This window comes from Mesoplodon mirus (genome assembly GCF_964341445.2).
Source record: "Mesoplodon mirus genome assembly, chromosome: 4".
Taxonomy (NCBI): domain Eukaryota; kingdom Metazoa; phylum Chordata; class Mammalia; order Artiodactyla; family Ziphiidae; genus Mesoplodon; species Mesoplodon mirus.
In genome coordinates this window covers 153,751,546-153,768,923 of record NC_138979.1, presented here as the reverse complement: position 1 = coordinate 153,768,923, position 17,378 = coordinate 153,751,546, and the positions used below count along the sequence as shown (strand labels likewise).

General features: G+C 36.5%; 1 protein-coding gene across 3 annotated transcripts in view; it reads right to left on the bottom strand.

The window, feature by feature from the left end:
* The window catches only part of GPHN (gephyrin), a 631,539-nt gene that overhangs the window by 159,718 nt on the left and 454,443 nt on the right, over positions 1 to 17,378 (bottom strand). For all 3 annotated transcript variants that reach the window (XM_082617455.1, XM_082617456.1, XM_082617457.1), the window contains one exon: positions 14,689 to 14,731. In XM_082617455.1, coding sequence (XP_082473581.1) covers positions 14,689 to 14,731 — 43 coding nt within the window. The remainder of the gene's footprint in view (positions 1 to 14,688; positions 14,732 to 17,378) is intronic.

Sequence of the window (17,378 nt, the reverse complement as noted above, 5' to 3'; positions counted from 1 at the left end):
TGACCCCTTCCCGCCAAAGTGCAAGATCCTTGATTTGACAACAGCAAGCTCCTCTGAGACCCCTTGACCCTCCTGCTTTGGGGAATGAGAGTGTCTCTAATCACCACAGTGAGATAAGTAAGTCTCACATTAGACTGAACACTCACTTATTTTCTTTGAGCTCCCCAACTGCTAAATTTATTTTGTCTTGTAGGAATAAGGAACCCATCTTCTTACTAACATTACTGTCTGTCTCTGTCTATCCTTGTCATTTTCTGTTATACCTCTATAAGGGGAAAATTCATATGGAAAAATATGGGCGTAGGCCTCAATAAGTCTATTTTGCAAACTGGCTCTGGGAATGAGAGGTTCAGGTTTCTTTTCAAAGTGGTGTCCTTTCATTAAGCTTTGCCCTGGGTTACCCATCAACCTCTGAGAACTTTCCTTGTTCTTATTTTGTTAGTGAGAGTCTGGCTGTGGAAGAGAGCTCCGCTTCAAACCTTTTTATGCTCTGGAACTACAAATACATCAGTTTGTAGTTGGACAGTCCACTCATTAGGTTGGGGAGTCTGATGTATGAGGTGTCCAAGCAACACCTTGGATGGACTATTCACAGGTTCTCGTTTGCGTTAGTCTAAACCTAAATCTATGCCTCTATCCAGGCCAGAATCCTACTTTTTACATGCATTTATGTTATACCCCAAATCTATGTATTTATCTTTAATTTCACCAAGGATAATTTAGAATTATAGTGGTCACTTTGGGGAACTTCTGTTATAAACAAAATTGTTTGAGTGGTGCTGTAGGACAAAAAAGGAACAAAATTCCAAACATCTAATGGGCTGGATATTTTTGATTGGTGTGAGGAAATATCCAAAAGAAATTCAGATTCCAAAATTGCTTAAAGAAATTCCTTGGCCAAGGCAAAATAAAAATGTGAAAAACTTAAAATAATGTTTGTTTAGATCCTCCAAAATCATACCTTGAACCTAGTGGATTTTATCTTACTATTTCTCTTTCCCCATCCTATACTCCTCCATTTCCCTCCACCCATCTCTCCCTCTGCTCCACTCCCCTTTCCTTGTGGCTGGCCAGAAACTTCTAAAGCTCAGTTACCTCTTAAAGTTTAACTTCCTTCAGAACAGAAAAAAATCCCCTTATGGTTAATTTTAAGCTCCGTTCTTCCTCTGAGCTGAGAATCATCAATGACTTTCCAAAGCCTAGAAAGGGCAGAGTGAAATTTGCAGAGAAATTTGGAATAATTTTAAGAACATATCCAGGGCTTCCAGTTCTATAACAATTAGTTCTTATGTTTGTGGAAGCTTGAGATGCAAAAAAATTCCATGAGAAAGCAGAATTGAAGAACCTGAGGGTAACTTAGAAGAACCTAAGCTGCATAGGAAACCAGAGGGGTTTAGAAAAGCTATAGAAGTTGGTCACAGTCTTTTGGAGGCTATTCCCGAAGTCCTTCCTGAGAAAGTAGACTGGGCTCTGACTTAGTCTTACAAGCAAGGAAAGGATAACATTGGAGACCTCAGGGATAGGCTCTTTAACAGTTTTAGACAGCACTCAGGAGTAGATGTTAAAGCAGGTGTGACTCCTAACTCTCTTCTAGATTTTTGTAAACAGTCTTAAGCCAAATAGGGGATTTAGTAGGCAAGCAAAAACTAGTATGGGAAATAATGCCATTGTCAGAACTCAAGCACCTTGCTGAATATTTTGAGAATCTTAGAACAAAAACAAAATAAAACTCAGAATAAATTGATAGCATTAGAGATAAAACAACTAGATGTTTCTACCAGGGTCAGTAAATCCCAAAAGAGGGAAACTCTTGATAAAGATAATTACAGATACTATATAAAAAAGGATATTGGAAAAAGAACTATCTTGTGTTAGCTAAGAAGCTAAAGGGGGAAAAAAATAAATTAATGAGGGGTATTTTTTTGTTTTACCCTTAAATTCCCGGGGAGAAATTTCTCTAAATATTAAAGGAGAACTTGCCAAAAAAAAATTTTTTTTTACTGATATAGAGGCAAACACTATCAATCTTAAACTTGACCACTGTTACACAATCTCCCCCATGGGGTAAAAAATACTACTCAGTGGGTATCTCTAATAATCCTTTTGTTGGTTCCATGTCATTCATAACTGTTACCCTTGGACATTTAACAAAATAACATTCTTCCTTCTTCTGTGATATCATACCTGCTAACTTGCTAGGCAGGGTGTACTGTAACGGAATTGTTAAATATTTTCCTGATGGTTTCTTTCTTGAAATCTCTGAGGACTCCCTTATTTGCAAAGAGAATACAGCTAATTTGGAAATTGATTTACTAGTATCTTTGTGTTTAAATCAACCCTAAATTGAAGATCTGAAGGAGATGCCAGACTTTTTCATTCTGTGAGCAAAAATTCAATGAATATAGGGAGGATTACAGGGCCTGAACCTATTAGTACCCAAATCAAGCCATCGAAACCTATGCCCCAAAGTGTAAAATGCTCTCTTGAACCAGAAGCTAAAGAAGCACTAAAACTAACAGGTAAAAGTAAATAGAGAAAAGATGCAACATATGTTGTACTAGTTTTTGTAACACTTCTATCCTTCAGTCAAAATGCTTCATGGGTGGGGATAGGGATTTGTTCAGCACAACAGGCCCATAATAGAATAGTCATTTCCCACTTCCATGTAGTACCAATCCCCAAACGTATTTTATCTTCAGTGCCTCCTGAGGCTGCATATTTCACTGTGGAGATTTATGTTCTGCTTTCTTTAATGACTCTTTAGGTCAAAATAGTCAATATTTTTTTGCCTTCTCCTGAGAAAATACAAAATATACTTTGACTGTTATGTTACAAAGATTTACTGAAACACTCTCCTACTTTTCACAAGTCCTCAACCAGGACCTTAAGACTTTATATTTCCCTGTGATTCTACTCTAATTCAACATGTGGGTAACGTTGTGTTCTAAAGATGGAGTGAGCTCTAAGATTGATTCTATCTATCCACTTACTTAAGAGGATAAAGTTTCCAAAGAGAAGTTACAACTTTGTCTAAGTTCATTACCTAGAACATGATTTCTCTCAAGGAAGTAAATCTCTTACTCCTGACAGAATATGGACTTTAACTAAGAGATAATAAAAAGGATTCTTGAGTCTCACTGACTGTCGTGGGCAATGCGTTCCCAACTTTTCTGCAATTGCCATGCCAATAAAAGACTTAACCAAGTCCTTTGAAAGTGAACCTCTTCCCTAGGCACCAAACATGAACAGGCCTTTTGTGAGTTAAAATTAGCTCTTTACTAACTTCCTACCTAATTTTTATAAAACTTCATCCCTAGGATATGATCCTTTGCCAGAGGCAAATCTTCCCAGATGGCAGAACTCTGTGAGCACACCGGAAGTTTTAGTTAGCTACAGATATTAGGGTTAATATATGCATTGACAGTAGATTTGCTTTTGGGTTATTCCATGATTTTGAAATGCTTTGGAAACAAGGAAGGGTTCTTGACCTCAGAAGGAATCTCAGTTAAGAATGGTTAGCAATTTAGGGACTTCCCTGGTGGTCCAATGGTTAAGACTCCACGCTCCCAATGCTGCAGGCCCAGGTTCATTCCCTGGTCGGGGAACTAGATCCTGCATGCTCTAACTAAAGATCCCACATGCTGCAATGAAGATCCCGCATGTGGAAACTAAGACCCAGCGCAGCCAAATAAATTAAAAAAAAAAAAAAAGGTTAGCAATTTATAGAAATTTTAAGTGTTCTAATGCTTCCTGAGGAAGTGGCTATTATAAAAATAGGTGCTCAAACAAAAGGAGATAATATGGAAGCTAAAGGAAATGTCTTGACTAATCATCATGCCAGACAGACAGCCTTCACTAAAATTATAGCCCTTATAATACTCCAAGGGACCAAGTGTTTGCTTTAAAAGCGAATTGAGTTCAAAGCCCCTATTATAGAATGCTAGCAATCAGCTCCAGTCAGAAAAGAGGTACCAAGAGAAAGCTGGGTGTAAACTGCACTGTTAGCTATTTAGCAGCACTGAAGAACTTCAAATAGAATCTTATAAAAATTTTACATGAAATTACCCACAAGTTAAAGAAGAAATTTGCCACTGTACATAATACTGATGGGAAAGCTTTACTCTATCTCATCTGTCACCACTATAATCCTGGTAAGAATATAAAGGTGGGACATGGATAAGAGTCCAAAACTCAGGGCCCCCTCCTGAGGTTTAAACACCTCCAAATGGGTTTCATAAAACTACTCTCTGGGTTTTGAATATGTTCATGGTGATTGTTTACTTATTCTTAGGATGGTTTGAAGCCTTCCCTTGATAGAGAGCTATAACTCTAATAGTAGGAAAATTTTCTTGATTTCATGTTCCCAATCCAGGGAATTCTGACCTTTCTCTCTAGTGATGGAGGCACCCATTTTCCTGGGCCTATTACTAAAGAGTTTTGGAAAGATATGCCACTTACTAATTTCACCACCAATCTTCAGGAAAGGTAGAGAGAACCAACATAGAGACTCCTGAACTTCCATGACCTCAGGCATTGTCTTTAATGGCAATGAGATCAAATCTTTCTGTGGTTCATCAACTCTCCCACATACATCTAGGAATATCTCCTTAAATTCCACACTATTGCAAGCAGACATGGTTAAATATTGCAAGGAATTATTCATGCCATACACCAAGTCTTATAAACAGGTACAAGCAGCCTTTCATCAACACCCTTTTAAATAACCTTGTATGACCTAGAACCCAGAGAAGTGGTCTTTTGGAAGAGCCATCAGAAAGACAGCTCTGGAACCCTGTTGGACCATATCAAGTACTGTTAGTAATCAGCACAGCTATACAACTCTAAAGGTTTGATCTTTGGATTCATGTCTCCCAAAGAGGCATAATCCATTCCTGAATTTGTAGATTTTAAGCCAAGGAGTTTTTAGAAGTCCTCTAGAAACAGACAATTCTCTGAAAGAGACATCCTCCATCCAAGACCTTTGACCACATGAGTGTAGGGAGCTTCTACCCAAGATCCATAGAATAAGAAGGTGGACTGCCATAGTTTTATCTGCATTCTATTGTTCTTTATTTGCATTGTTATTTTCTTCCCTATCTTCCCCTGGTTTAATGTTTCTTTAACTGTTATCTATATTGCCCTATTCTTAATGTTGCACTTTGTTTGCATCCTTAATCATTCATTGGTATGTATCTAATACTTGGCTGTTATTTACTTGTGAACTAGCTAAAGCATACAACCAAACTGGTTTTGCACTACATTATTATTATTTTTTTGGTAGCCACCCAGATTCCTTTGGTTCCACTTCCTTGTAATGAATCTGTTGGTTTTCTGGGGAATTATACTCAACTATTAGGTGACTTTTCCAATGACAAACTATATAACAGGCCAAAGAGATGGAAATCTAAAATCCTTTCTTAGGTCATACCTAGAAGACAAGGTTCTTGACTCCACCAAAATAATTCTTTAATTTTTTTGGGTGGGAACCAAACTTTAAAATAAATAGAACTTGTAAGGGAACTAAGAAACAGCAATGTATTATTTGGAGGCTGTCTCACTTTTATACACCTTACAAGTTAAGATACTACTTTTCTTTTGTTTCAGATCCTCTAAATGGACTCAACACTTTAAATTTTATTGTATGGTGCAGAATTATTTTTGATGAGTGGCTCCAAATGTTATAACATATTTGATAAGCACTTATGGGTATTTTGGTCCCAAATAGGTCATTGGGTGTTCCCCAATTACTGGTATTGGATTTGTGGTACAAAAGCCTACAGACTGGATAGGATCTTACTATCTCTGTAAACTGATGCCTGCCTTCAGTAGTCCCCAGTATCATCCAAGATCCATTTTTAAGCCATCAGTTTCTTTTTGAAGAAAAAAAAGATTGTTAGATAATTTAATTTTTAAAAAAGTAGGAAAAGTGGACCTTGATTTAAGAATAAATATCATGATCACTCCAGAGAAATTCTGGATTTCTTTCTTCCTTTCTCAAGCCTCTTTACTTCAAGCTTTACAAGAGGTGCAGAAAGTAGGGTGCTCTGATTCAGAGACTAGTAGGTGAGTTAGATAATGCCACCAAGACTAAAGAACTCACTTGAAAGTTTCATGAAATTACAGTGGCAGTGGCTCAGCTGCTTTAGATATAATATTGGCCTTTCAAGGAAAAACATGTGCTGCTTTTAGATAAGAATGTTGTTCTTACATGCCTGTATACTTCTCTGGGATCATTTATATTACTAAAAAGATCCAGTAAGCAAACAAAGAAGTCAGAAAATTGGGTAGTTAGGCTAATAACCCTATATCTTCTTCTAAAGACTCCTCAGATTGGCTTAATTTTGTTTTTGTTTCTCTCCCCAGTTTTATTGAGATATAATTGACATGCAGGATTGTGTAAGTTTAAGGTGTACAGCATAATTTGACTTTCATATATTGTGAAATGTTAATAAGTTTATTTAACATCCATCACCTCATATAGATACAAAACAAAAAGAAATTTTTTTCTTGTGATGAGAACTCTAAGGACCTATGCTCTAACAACTCTCAAATATACCATACAATAATGTTAACTACAGTCACCATGTTGTACATTATATCCTCAGTACTTAGGTGCCTTATATCTGGGAGTTTGTACCTTTTGACCACCTTCATCCAGTTCTCCTAACACACACTCCCTGCCTCTGGTAACCTCAAATCTGATCTCCCTTTCTAGGAGTTTGTTTTGATTGTTATGATAAGTGAGATCATACAGGATTTATCTTTCTTTGATTTATTTCACTTAACATAATGCCCTCAAGGTCCATCCTTGTTGTTGCAAATAGCAAGAATTCTTTCCTTTTTAAGGCTGAATAATATTCCACTGTGTGTGTGTGTGTGTGTGTGTGTCTATGTGTGTGTGTATACATGACACAACTACTTTATCCATTCATCCATTGGCGGACATAAGTTCTTTCCATGTCTCAGCTATTGTAAATAATGCTGCTATGAATAAGGGATGTAGATATCTTTCCAACATAGTGTTTTTGTTTCCTTTGGATATATTCCCAGAAGTAGCATTGCTGAGTAGTATGGAAGTTCTATTTTTAATTTTTTTCAGAAATCTCCATACTGTCTTCCCTGTTGCCTGCATCAAATTACAGTCCCACCAACAGTGAATGAGGGTTCCCTTTTCTTCCCATCCTTGCCGGCATTTGTTATCCCTTGTCTTTTTGATGAAAGCCGTTTTGACAGGCATGAGGCAATATCTCAGTATGATTTTGATTTGCATTTCCCTTATGATTAGTGATGTTGAGTGCCTTTTTCATGTAACTGTTGGTCATTTGTACATCTTCTTTGGAAAAATATCTATTCAGGTCTTTTTATATTGGATTTTTAATTTATTTATTTTTGCCATTGAGTTGTATGAGCTTTTTATATACTTTTAATATTAACCCCTTATCAGGTATTCAGTTTGCAAATATTTTTTTCCCATTCTATAGGTTGTCTTTTCATTTTAATAGTTTCTTTTGCTATGCAGAAGGTTTTTAGTTTGATGTAGTGCCACTTGCTTACTTTTTATTTTGTTGCCTGTCCTGTAGGTGTAATATCCAAAATATCATCGACAAAATCCATGTAAAGCAGCAGTCCCCAACCTTTTTGGCAGCAGGGACTGGTTTTGTTGAAGACAATATTTCCACGGACCGGGGTGGCGGGGGAGGATGGTTCAGGTGGTAATGCAAGTGATGGGAAGCATGGTTCAGGCAGTAATGTGAGTGATGGGGAGCGATGGGGAGCGGCAGAAGGAGCTTCGCTCACTCATCCGCTGCTCATCTCCTGCTGTGCGGCCCAGTTCCTAACAGGCTGCAGATTGGCACCGGGCTATGGTCCGGGGGTTGGGGACAACTGATGTAAAGGAACTTTTTTCCTGTGTTTTCTTCTAGGAGTTTTATGGTTTCTGGTTTTACATTTAAGTCTTTTAAGTCATTTCCAGTTAATTTTTGTGAGTGGTGTAAGACAGGTGTCTACTTTCCTTCTTTTATTTTATTTTAAATATTTATTTATTTCATTGTGCTGGGTCTTAGTTGTGGCAGGTGGTCTCCTTAGTTGCAGCTCATTGATTCCTTAGTTGTGGCAGGTGGGCTCCTTAGCTGCGGCTTGAGGGCTCCTTAGTTGCAGCTCGCTGGTTCCTTAGTTGCAGCACATGGACTCCTTAATTACGGCAGGCAGCCTCCTTAGTTGTGACATGCAAACTCTTAGTTGCATCACGCATGTGGGATCTAGTTCCCTGACCAGGGATCAAACCTGGACATCCTGCATTGGGAGCTCGGAGTCTTAAACACTGTGCCACCAGAGAAGTCCCTAGTTTCCTCCTTTTAAATGTGAATATCCAATTTCCCCAGCGCCATTTATGGAACAGTCTTTTCTCCACTGAGTATCCTTTGCTCCCTTGTCAAATACCAGTTGGCTGTATATGCATGGATTTATTTCTGGGCTCTTGATTCTGTTCCATTGGTCTATGTGTCTGTTTTTATGCCAGAACCATACTATTTGATTATTATAGTTTTATAATATAGCTTAAAATCAGGAAGTGTGATGGCTCCCATTTTGTTCTCCTTTCTCAGAATAGCTTTGGTTATTCTGGGTCTTTCATGATTCTATACAAATTTTAGGATTTTTGTTTTCCGCTTCTGTGAAAAATGCCACTGGAATGCTTTCTTTTACATAAATTTATTTATTTATTTATTTTACTTTTGGCTACACTGAGTCTTTGCTGCCTCACGCGGGCTTTCTCTAGTTGCGGTGAGCAGGGGCTACTCTTTGCTGCAGCGTGTGGGCTTCTCATTGTGGTGGCTTCTCTTGTTGTGGAGCATGGACTCTAGGCACACGGGCTTTAGCAGTTGCAGCATGTGTGCTCAGTAGTTGTGGCTCACAGGCTCTAGAATGCAGGCTCGGTAGTTACGGCACACGGGCTTAGTTACTTAGTTGCTCCACAGCATGTGGAATCTTCCTGGACCAGGGCTTGAATCCGTGTCCCCTGCACTGGCAGGTGGATTCTCAACCACTACACCACCAGGGAAGCCTGCCATTGGAATCTTGATAGGAATAGTCTACTGTCTATAGATGGCTTTGGGTAGTATGAACATTTTTAACAATATTAATTTTTCCAATCTATGAACAAAGGATACTTGTCCATTTATGTGTGTCTTCTTTGACTTCTTTCATCAATGTCTTGTAGTTTTCAGTGTAGAGATCTTTCACCTCCTTGGTTAAATTTATTCTTAAGTATTTTATTCTTTTTGAAGCTACTATAAATGGGATCATTTTCTTTATTTCTTTTTCAGATAATTGATTGTTAGTTCAGATAAGCTACTGAATTTTTGTGTGTCAATTTTGTATTCCATAATTTTACTGAATTCATTGATCAGTTCTGTTTTTTGGTGGAGTCTTTAGGATTTTCTCTCTATATAGGCATGTCATCTACAAATAGAGACTACTTTGTTTCTTCTTTTCCAATTCTGATGCTTTTTATTTCTTTTTCTTGCTTGATTGCTCTGTCTAGGACTTCTAGTAATATGTTAAGCAGGGATGACGAAAGTGAGCACCTTTGTCTTATACCTGATCTTAGAGGAAAAGCTTTCAACTTTTCACCACTGAGTATGATGTTAGCTGTGAGCTTACCATATATGGCCTTTATTATGCTGAGGTACGTTCCTTCTATACCTATAAATTTGTTAAGGATTTTTTTTTTATCATGAAAAAATGTTGAGTTTTGTCAAATGCTTCTTCTGTGTCTACTGAGATGATTTTTTTCTTTCACTCTATTAATGTAATGCATCCCATTTATTTATTTGCATATATTGAGCTGTCCTTGTATCCCAGGGGTAAATCTTACTTGATCACAGTGAATGATCTTTTTAATGTACTGCTAAATTCAGTTTGCTAGTATTTTATTGAGAATTTTTGTATCTATATTCATTAGGGATATTGGCCTGTAGTTTTCTTTTCTTGTAGTATCTTTTTCTGGCTTTGATATCAGGGTAATGCTAGTCTTATGAGTTTGGGAGTGTTTCCTCCTCTTCAATTTTTGGGAAGAGTTTGAGAAAGATCAGTGTTAATTCTTCTTTAAATATGTGGTAAAATTAACCAGTGATGCCATCTGTTCTTGGCTTTTTTTTTTTTGTTGGGAGATTTTTGATTATTGATTCAATCTCCTTACTAGTATTTGGTCTCTTCAGATCTTCTATTTCTTCCTGATTCAGTCTTGATAGATTGTATGTTTCTAAGAGTTTTTCCATTTCTTCTAGGTTGTCCAGTTTGTTGACATATAGTTGTTCTTGGCTTAATTTTGGATACTTTTGGCTCCTGGCTGAAAAAAGGACTACAGACTCTGATCATAATCCTTCTCACATTTGTGTAGCAGGGTTCAGATATGAGACCTCCACAGTCCTAAATGTTGCTATATAGCTGCTGTCTCATTCAATAGTTCAATAAATGACCATCCAACAACAACAAATGCAGGCAAACTGACACTTATGAAGGTTGAAAAAAGTTTCCTAGATAGTTGATGTACTACTGTGATTCCTTAAGTAAGGGTGAAGGTCTAGATTGATTGATTGATCACATCCTTAGATGTTAATGGTCTATCTTTCAGCTTAGGCTGATCACAAGGGGAATTCTGATACCTGAAACCATCTGTAAGTACACAGCTTACTGTCTTCATTAGCATAACATTACTATTCCATTGTCTTTATCAGCATAACTTTACTATTCCAGAAGATTCTTCCTTGGAAGATAAAAGTCATAAATAACTTTATTGCTCATTCCAGAAGCTTCCTAAATAGAAAGTACCAACAAACGTTTTATACACCAAGACTCAGAAATCCTTGCCTTGCCATGTCCGTGATTTCTAAATGATTATATCACGATCCTTATTTAATTCTAATCAAGCCCACGTTAAAAGAACTGCTTTAGATCAAATTTCAAAACCTCATAAATATCCTGACTTTGCCGTTCCCTTCTGAGACTCTGAGACTAAGACTTTGTTGAAGTGGCACTCTCCCTTACCAGAGTAAGAATAAACTCAGCTTTTTATCAACAGGTTGTTTTAATATTGGTCAAAAAGTTCATTTGGTTTTTTTCTGTAAGACGGCTCTAGTAGTGCTTACTTGTCTTTAACTTCAGAACAATTTTGTTAGATTGTATTGTGACAGCTACAATGTCAGCGTGCATTAAAAAAAAAAACGTATCAAAATTGGTGAATTTTTGTGTAGCCATTTTAATATTGAAGATGGAAGAAAAAAGCAACATTTTCGGCATATTATGCTTTATTTATTTCAAGAAAGGTAAAAACGCAACTGAAACCCCAAAAAAGATTTGTGCAGTGTATGGAGAAGGTGCTGTGACTGATCGAACATGTCAAAAGTGGTTTGCAAAGTTTTGTGCTGGAGATTTCTCACTGGACGACGCTTCACGGTCGGGTAGGCCAGCTGAAGTTGATAGCGATCAAATCGAGACATTCACTGAGAACAATCATCGTTATACTCCACGTGGGAGATAGCCGACATACTCAAAATATCCAAATCAAGCACTGAAAATCATTTGCACAATCCTGGTTATGTTAATCACTTTGATGTTTGGGTTCCACATAAGTTCAGTGAAAAAAACCTTCTTGACCGTATTTCCGCATGCGATTCTCTACTAAAACATAAAGAAAATGGACTGTTTTTTAAAACAAATTGTGACGGGCTATGAAAAGTGGATATTGTACAATAATGTGTAATGGAAGAGATCATGGGGCAAGTAAAATGAACCACCACCAACCACACCAAAGGCCGGTCTTCATCCAAAGAAGGTGATGTTGTGTATATGGTGAAATTGGAAGGGAGTCCTCTATTATGAGCTCCTTCTGGAAAACCAAATGTTTAATTCCAACAATTACTGCTCCCAATTAAACCCACTGAAAGCAGCACTCGACGAAAAGCGTCCAGAATTAGTCAACAGAAAATGCATAATCTTCCACCAGGGTAACGCAAGACCACATGTTTCTTTGATGATCAGGCAAAAACTGTTACAGCTTGGCTGGGAAGTTCTGATTCATCTGCCGTATTCACCAGACATTGCACCTTCAGATTTCCATTTATTTCGGTCTTTACAAAATTCCCTTAATGAAAAAAATTTCAATTCCCTAGAAGACTGTAAAAGGCACCTGGAACAGTTCTTTGCTCAAAAAAATAAAAAGTTTTGGGAAGACAGAATTATGAAGTTGCCTGAAAAATCGCAGAAGGTAGTGGAACAAAACAGTGAATACATTTTTCAATAAAGTTCTTGGTGAAAATAAAAAATGTGTCTCTTATTTTTACTTAAAAACCAAAGGAACTTTTTGGCCAATTCAATAGTTTTGAGGTGCTAAAGGAAAGTTACCTCTTGCTTGAACAAAGTTACCAAAGTTAACTCTTCCTTGGACAATTCTGAACAAGCTCTATTAAGTTCTAACTTTTTTTCCTTTCTCTAGTATCTGCTGATTTTTGCTTTGATACATTTTTATATGTGCTAAAAAAGAAGTTGATCATAGTTTTCTTTTTATTAGCTACATTTTGGAAATGTTTTCCTTGAGGATAGTTAATTCACTAAGTAAATGAAAAAATGATTAAAATAGAACAAACTGTACGGGGTATACAAGAAGGATTAGTCACCTTGCCTTGGGGGAAGTCAGAGAAGCCATCACAGAGGAGATCACACTTGAACTGAGTATGGAAGGATAAGTAAGAGTTTTCTAGGAAAATAAGGGGAATGGATATTTTACGTTGTGAGGGAAAGGGTCCCAAGGAATAGAGGCAGGACATAGCACTGAGAGAATGGGGGAGCTGCTAATAGGGTCTATATGACTGCAATATAGTACTACATGCCAAAGGAAGAAAAAAAAATAAAAGATAGAAGTAGACTAAATAAGCAATGAGATTAAGAAGTTCAGAGGTAGAACAGCTCAAGAAAAGTCCTGGGTGTGGCTATGGGCATGAGTATGAATTACTAAAGCAGTATTGAGAGGAACGACCTTAAACTTATAGAACTCACAGAACTAAGAGGCTACAATGTCGGATGGGCTCTCTACATGGATCTAAATGGCTATATGGACCATCTACATGATTATTTTATCCTAAGAAAAGGTGAAGAGAAAAACCTGGACCATCATAAGGTCCATCCAAAGTGATTAACAACCAACAAGCCAGTAAGAGCATAAGTGAGATGAAAGCAGTTCTAACAGCACAAAGATCCATGATAAAGGTGAAGAAGGTTTCAAAGAAATCTGTTCTCAGTAAGAATTTTTTTTGTTCCTAATCACCACAATTACTATCAGTGATCCATCATCATCTCAGGATCAACAATAAATGGAAATCATACAGTAATCATCAAAAATGTCATTTAAAAATTTCATTTATTTCTATTGTTTTATTTTAGTAAATATTCAATCATCACTTCCTTGACTCAGTTTTCTCAACCTTGGGTCTTAAGAAGGGATTATAGGACTTTACAACTCCTATTATTGAAGTGCCTCCCTCAGATTCACATGTCTGTCAGATGTTATGAAAACTCACAAAAGTATACAAGTTAAACATGCCTGTTTGCATTTATTTTTATATAACTCTAATATGAAGGTCCTGGACAAACAACTGCAGTGTGCTTGCCTAATAACTCAAGGTTTTCAAGCTAAGGTAGCAGATTTACAACACAGAAATGGGAAAATCTTACATTAAAGAAAAGAAAATGAAACAAAATTTTACCTATTTGAAGTTCTCCAGGTATTTTTTTAATTGTTAAATAATACAGACATTCTACTGGAAATAGAAATCATTCCATTTACTAAAACTCCCAGTGGTATAAGTAAGGACCCATTTCAGTATGGTCCTCCTGCACTTCTTCTCTTGATAATGATCAGGAAGAAGATAGGGTGATACCATTAATATTAAGTGACAGAGAACAATATCTACAAATTTAGCATTTATACAGCACTTTTCTCTTAGAATCCCAAAGTTTTCAAGGCACAACCTTTGATGTCACATCATTTCAAGGATACAGGTAAGGAAAAGCTATTTATATTTCCTTTTTATAAGATAGGAAAATGAATAATACACCAGGTCAGAAAATGAATAATACACAAAGTCAAATGACTTCCATGCAAATGTTATTGGTGATAAAACAGAAAAATAAAATTAAGGTTTTTTCATCTTTGGTTTAGGGCACTATGTTCTGAAACATGCTGCCTGTGAAGATAACATCTTTTAGGAATTCATATTCATGAAATGATTATGATGTACCTGCTTAGGAGTCCTTTTTTTCTTTTTTAGATTTATTTAGTGGATTTATATAACATTATTTTCAGTTAGTCTGTTTTCAAATAACTTTTTGGCAGTGGGGCAATTAAAGAGGGTTCTCATCTTAGAGTCACAGAGGAGCTCATTATTACCCTAACCGGTAGTGCTGTCAAAGTTCTGATGTCAGAACTTGCAAAAACAATTGATAAGGGAAATATTCATTAATATATTGATACTGTTATTTTTAGAAGGCAAAAGCTCTAAAATTCATATTCTTGACATAAACCTTCCCCATTGCTCTTCTTCATTCTTTCACCAAAATGTCATTTTTAGCTTTCCTTCTTGTTGAACCACAAGTTCTAATCCAGTAGTCCATCTGAAATAATGATATACTCACTGGCTCTGAGAATGTTCTCCTTGCTGCTGCACCTGGACTGGACCTGCAGAGAGAGCATAAACTCAGTAATTTAGGGCTCATAACAGAGATAGCCAGATATGTATGTATATTTAATGGGCAAACTCCTGAGGTCTAGGAGCAAAGGCTTTATGTATCTCACATATAAAAACATGTTAATAAAAATATGTTACATTTACTCCATATATTTTTATTTTTTCCTTTTCTTACTTAAAGAAAGGACTGATTTCTAAAAAAAAAATTGGGGGCACAATATTGTAAATGGGACAAGGGTAAAACTAATGGCATTTTTTAATTGATGTGTATTGGAAATTAGTATATGGGAAAAAATTCAAGTTACCACATATTCAGTTGTGAATTCAGATGCTTAATGTTAAAGACACTAAACTTAATATTAAAGACACTAATGACTAAAATAATAATGCAATTCAAGTAATAAAGTTGTAATCAAATGTCCCTTGGTAGTCATTTTTAGTTACATATGTTAATGAGGGGAAAAGAGAAATCTTCACATACAATATTTACATGTGAGTCTAATAACCTTTGTTATTTACTGATTATAATAATTGATTATAATTATAATATTAGTTACAAAAGATGTTTTGATTGGAAATCAATGAAATTGAAGTCACTTATTTGCCAGTTCTTAAGTGTGTATATAGTTATCAATCAGAAACTCATGCTGATTCAAATATTTCAGGTCAAAGTGGAACATTCTTTTACATGTTGCAAAACTGATGAATTCAAGGGCCATGCTGGATGGCACTGACACTTGTTGATTTCAGAGGCAACTGTATTGAAACTCCACACCTCTTCTTCCCACTCCGCAGCAGCTTGCCCCAAATGGTATACACAGCAAATTAATTTCTATCGCTTAACACAGTCTACTATTGTAATGAAACAAATTATGAAAGTAATGTTGTAACTTAGGGTGGGTTATGGTTGTCCTTCCCTGAAAAAAACAACTGTTAATGTTTAAAGAAACAACAATAAAAAAATCACAAACATACACACAAGAAACATACACATACACCAAAAAAAAAAAAAAAAAAAAGAGGGGAAAAATAATTCCAGATGTTAAAGTTATTCTCTTTTGGCCCAGATTGTTTAATTAGTTTTAAATACACTAGAATGAAGAAACTAATCTGTAAGATAATATTCTTATATTCTTTACTCAAAGTTTTATTGGAGAACAATGCTGGACCAAATGGGAAAGAAATTAATGACTACTTAAAGAAAATAATACAGTAACGAAGACACGAGAGCAAGGAAAAGAAAAAGAAGAGAGAGAGGTTTGGGGAGGGTAAATCTAGTAGACAGAAAAGAAAGTATGGCCTTATAGAAGGGGACAATATGTAAATGCAGAATGTTCTGCTATTTCTTATTGAAAATTCATACCAAGAGGGTAAGAATGACTAATGAACTTGCTGCAAAATAAACAAGCAAGTTGGCATACCATGGAATGAAAGTAAGTGTTAACTATATCACTACAGCCTTAAAGGAGAAAAGAAACAAACACTAATAGACAAATTAATAGACAAGCTTAATAAAGAGATAAACTACATTTTAAAAACGATTCAAAGAACACAAGAGATAGCTAAAAGAGTGAGAAAAAAATCTGGAGAGAGAAGGAAAAGAAAGGGGAAAATGTTGAAGGACAAAAACAGAATTCAAAGAAGTCAAATGAAAGTCAAGAAAGTCTTCAACAAGATGTAGAAACAGAAGGAGCCAAACCCATAGCGCAAAGCAACGTTTGCGAATGGAAAGCAGCTCCTTTGATCAGTAATAGTTACTCTTAAGTCGTAGCCTCTATTCCTCCAGAGTTCATCTTTAAGCCCTTCCAATCTAGAGTGGAGCTAGTGTATGGATAGAAACAAGAGATTTACAATGAACAGAGCAGTTCAGATGAGTAGTTCAAATTGTCTCATCAAATGTTTCAACAGACTTATATAATGTCTAAATGGAAATGGAGGTGAAGTACTAGCTGGCTTTACCAAAAAAAGCAAACCAAATCAAAACCACAATAAAAAAAACACTCTCTCCCTTTCTTAGGTGGCCTAAAAAATTAACAAAAAATTCATTCACAGCATGAGTTTTTTAAAAGTTTTTTTTTGTTTTTTTTAAAAATTTACTTTTTAATTTATTTTTGGCTGCGTTGGGTCTTTGCTGCTGTGTGAGGGTTTTTCTCTAGTTGCAGCGAGCAGGGGCTATTGTTCGTTGCGGTCTGCGGGCTTCTCATTGCAGTGGCTTCTCTTGTTGCAGAGCACGAGCTCTAGGCACGTGGGCTTCAGTAGTTCTGGGGACATGGGCTCAGTAGTTGTGGCTCATGGGCTCTAGAGTACAGACTCAGTAGTCGTGGCACATGGGCTTAGCCGCTCCACGGCATGTGGGATCTTGCCGGACCAGGGCTCGAACACACGTCCCCTGGATTGGCAGGCGGATTCTTAACCACTGAGCCACGAGGGAAGTCCCTCATAGCATGAATTTAATAAACCTAAGTCTTGCTTTGTGGCACATCAGTTTAGAATGATATATTTCAAACAGCTTTGAAGAGAAATTTGGATGATGAGAAAAATTCAATATTCTGAATCTGTGAATCTAGGTTCAAAAATTGCCAACATCAGTATAACCAATATCTTCTCATTTACATTACATTGGCTATTTGACCCAGA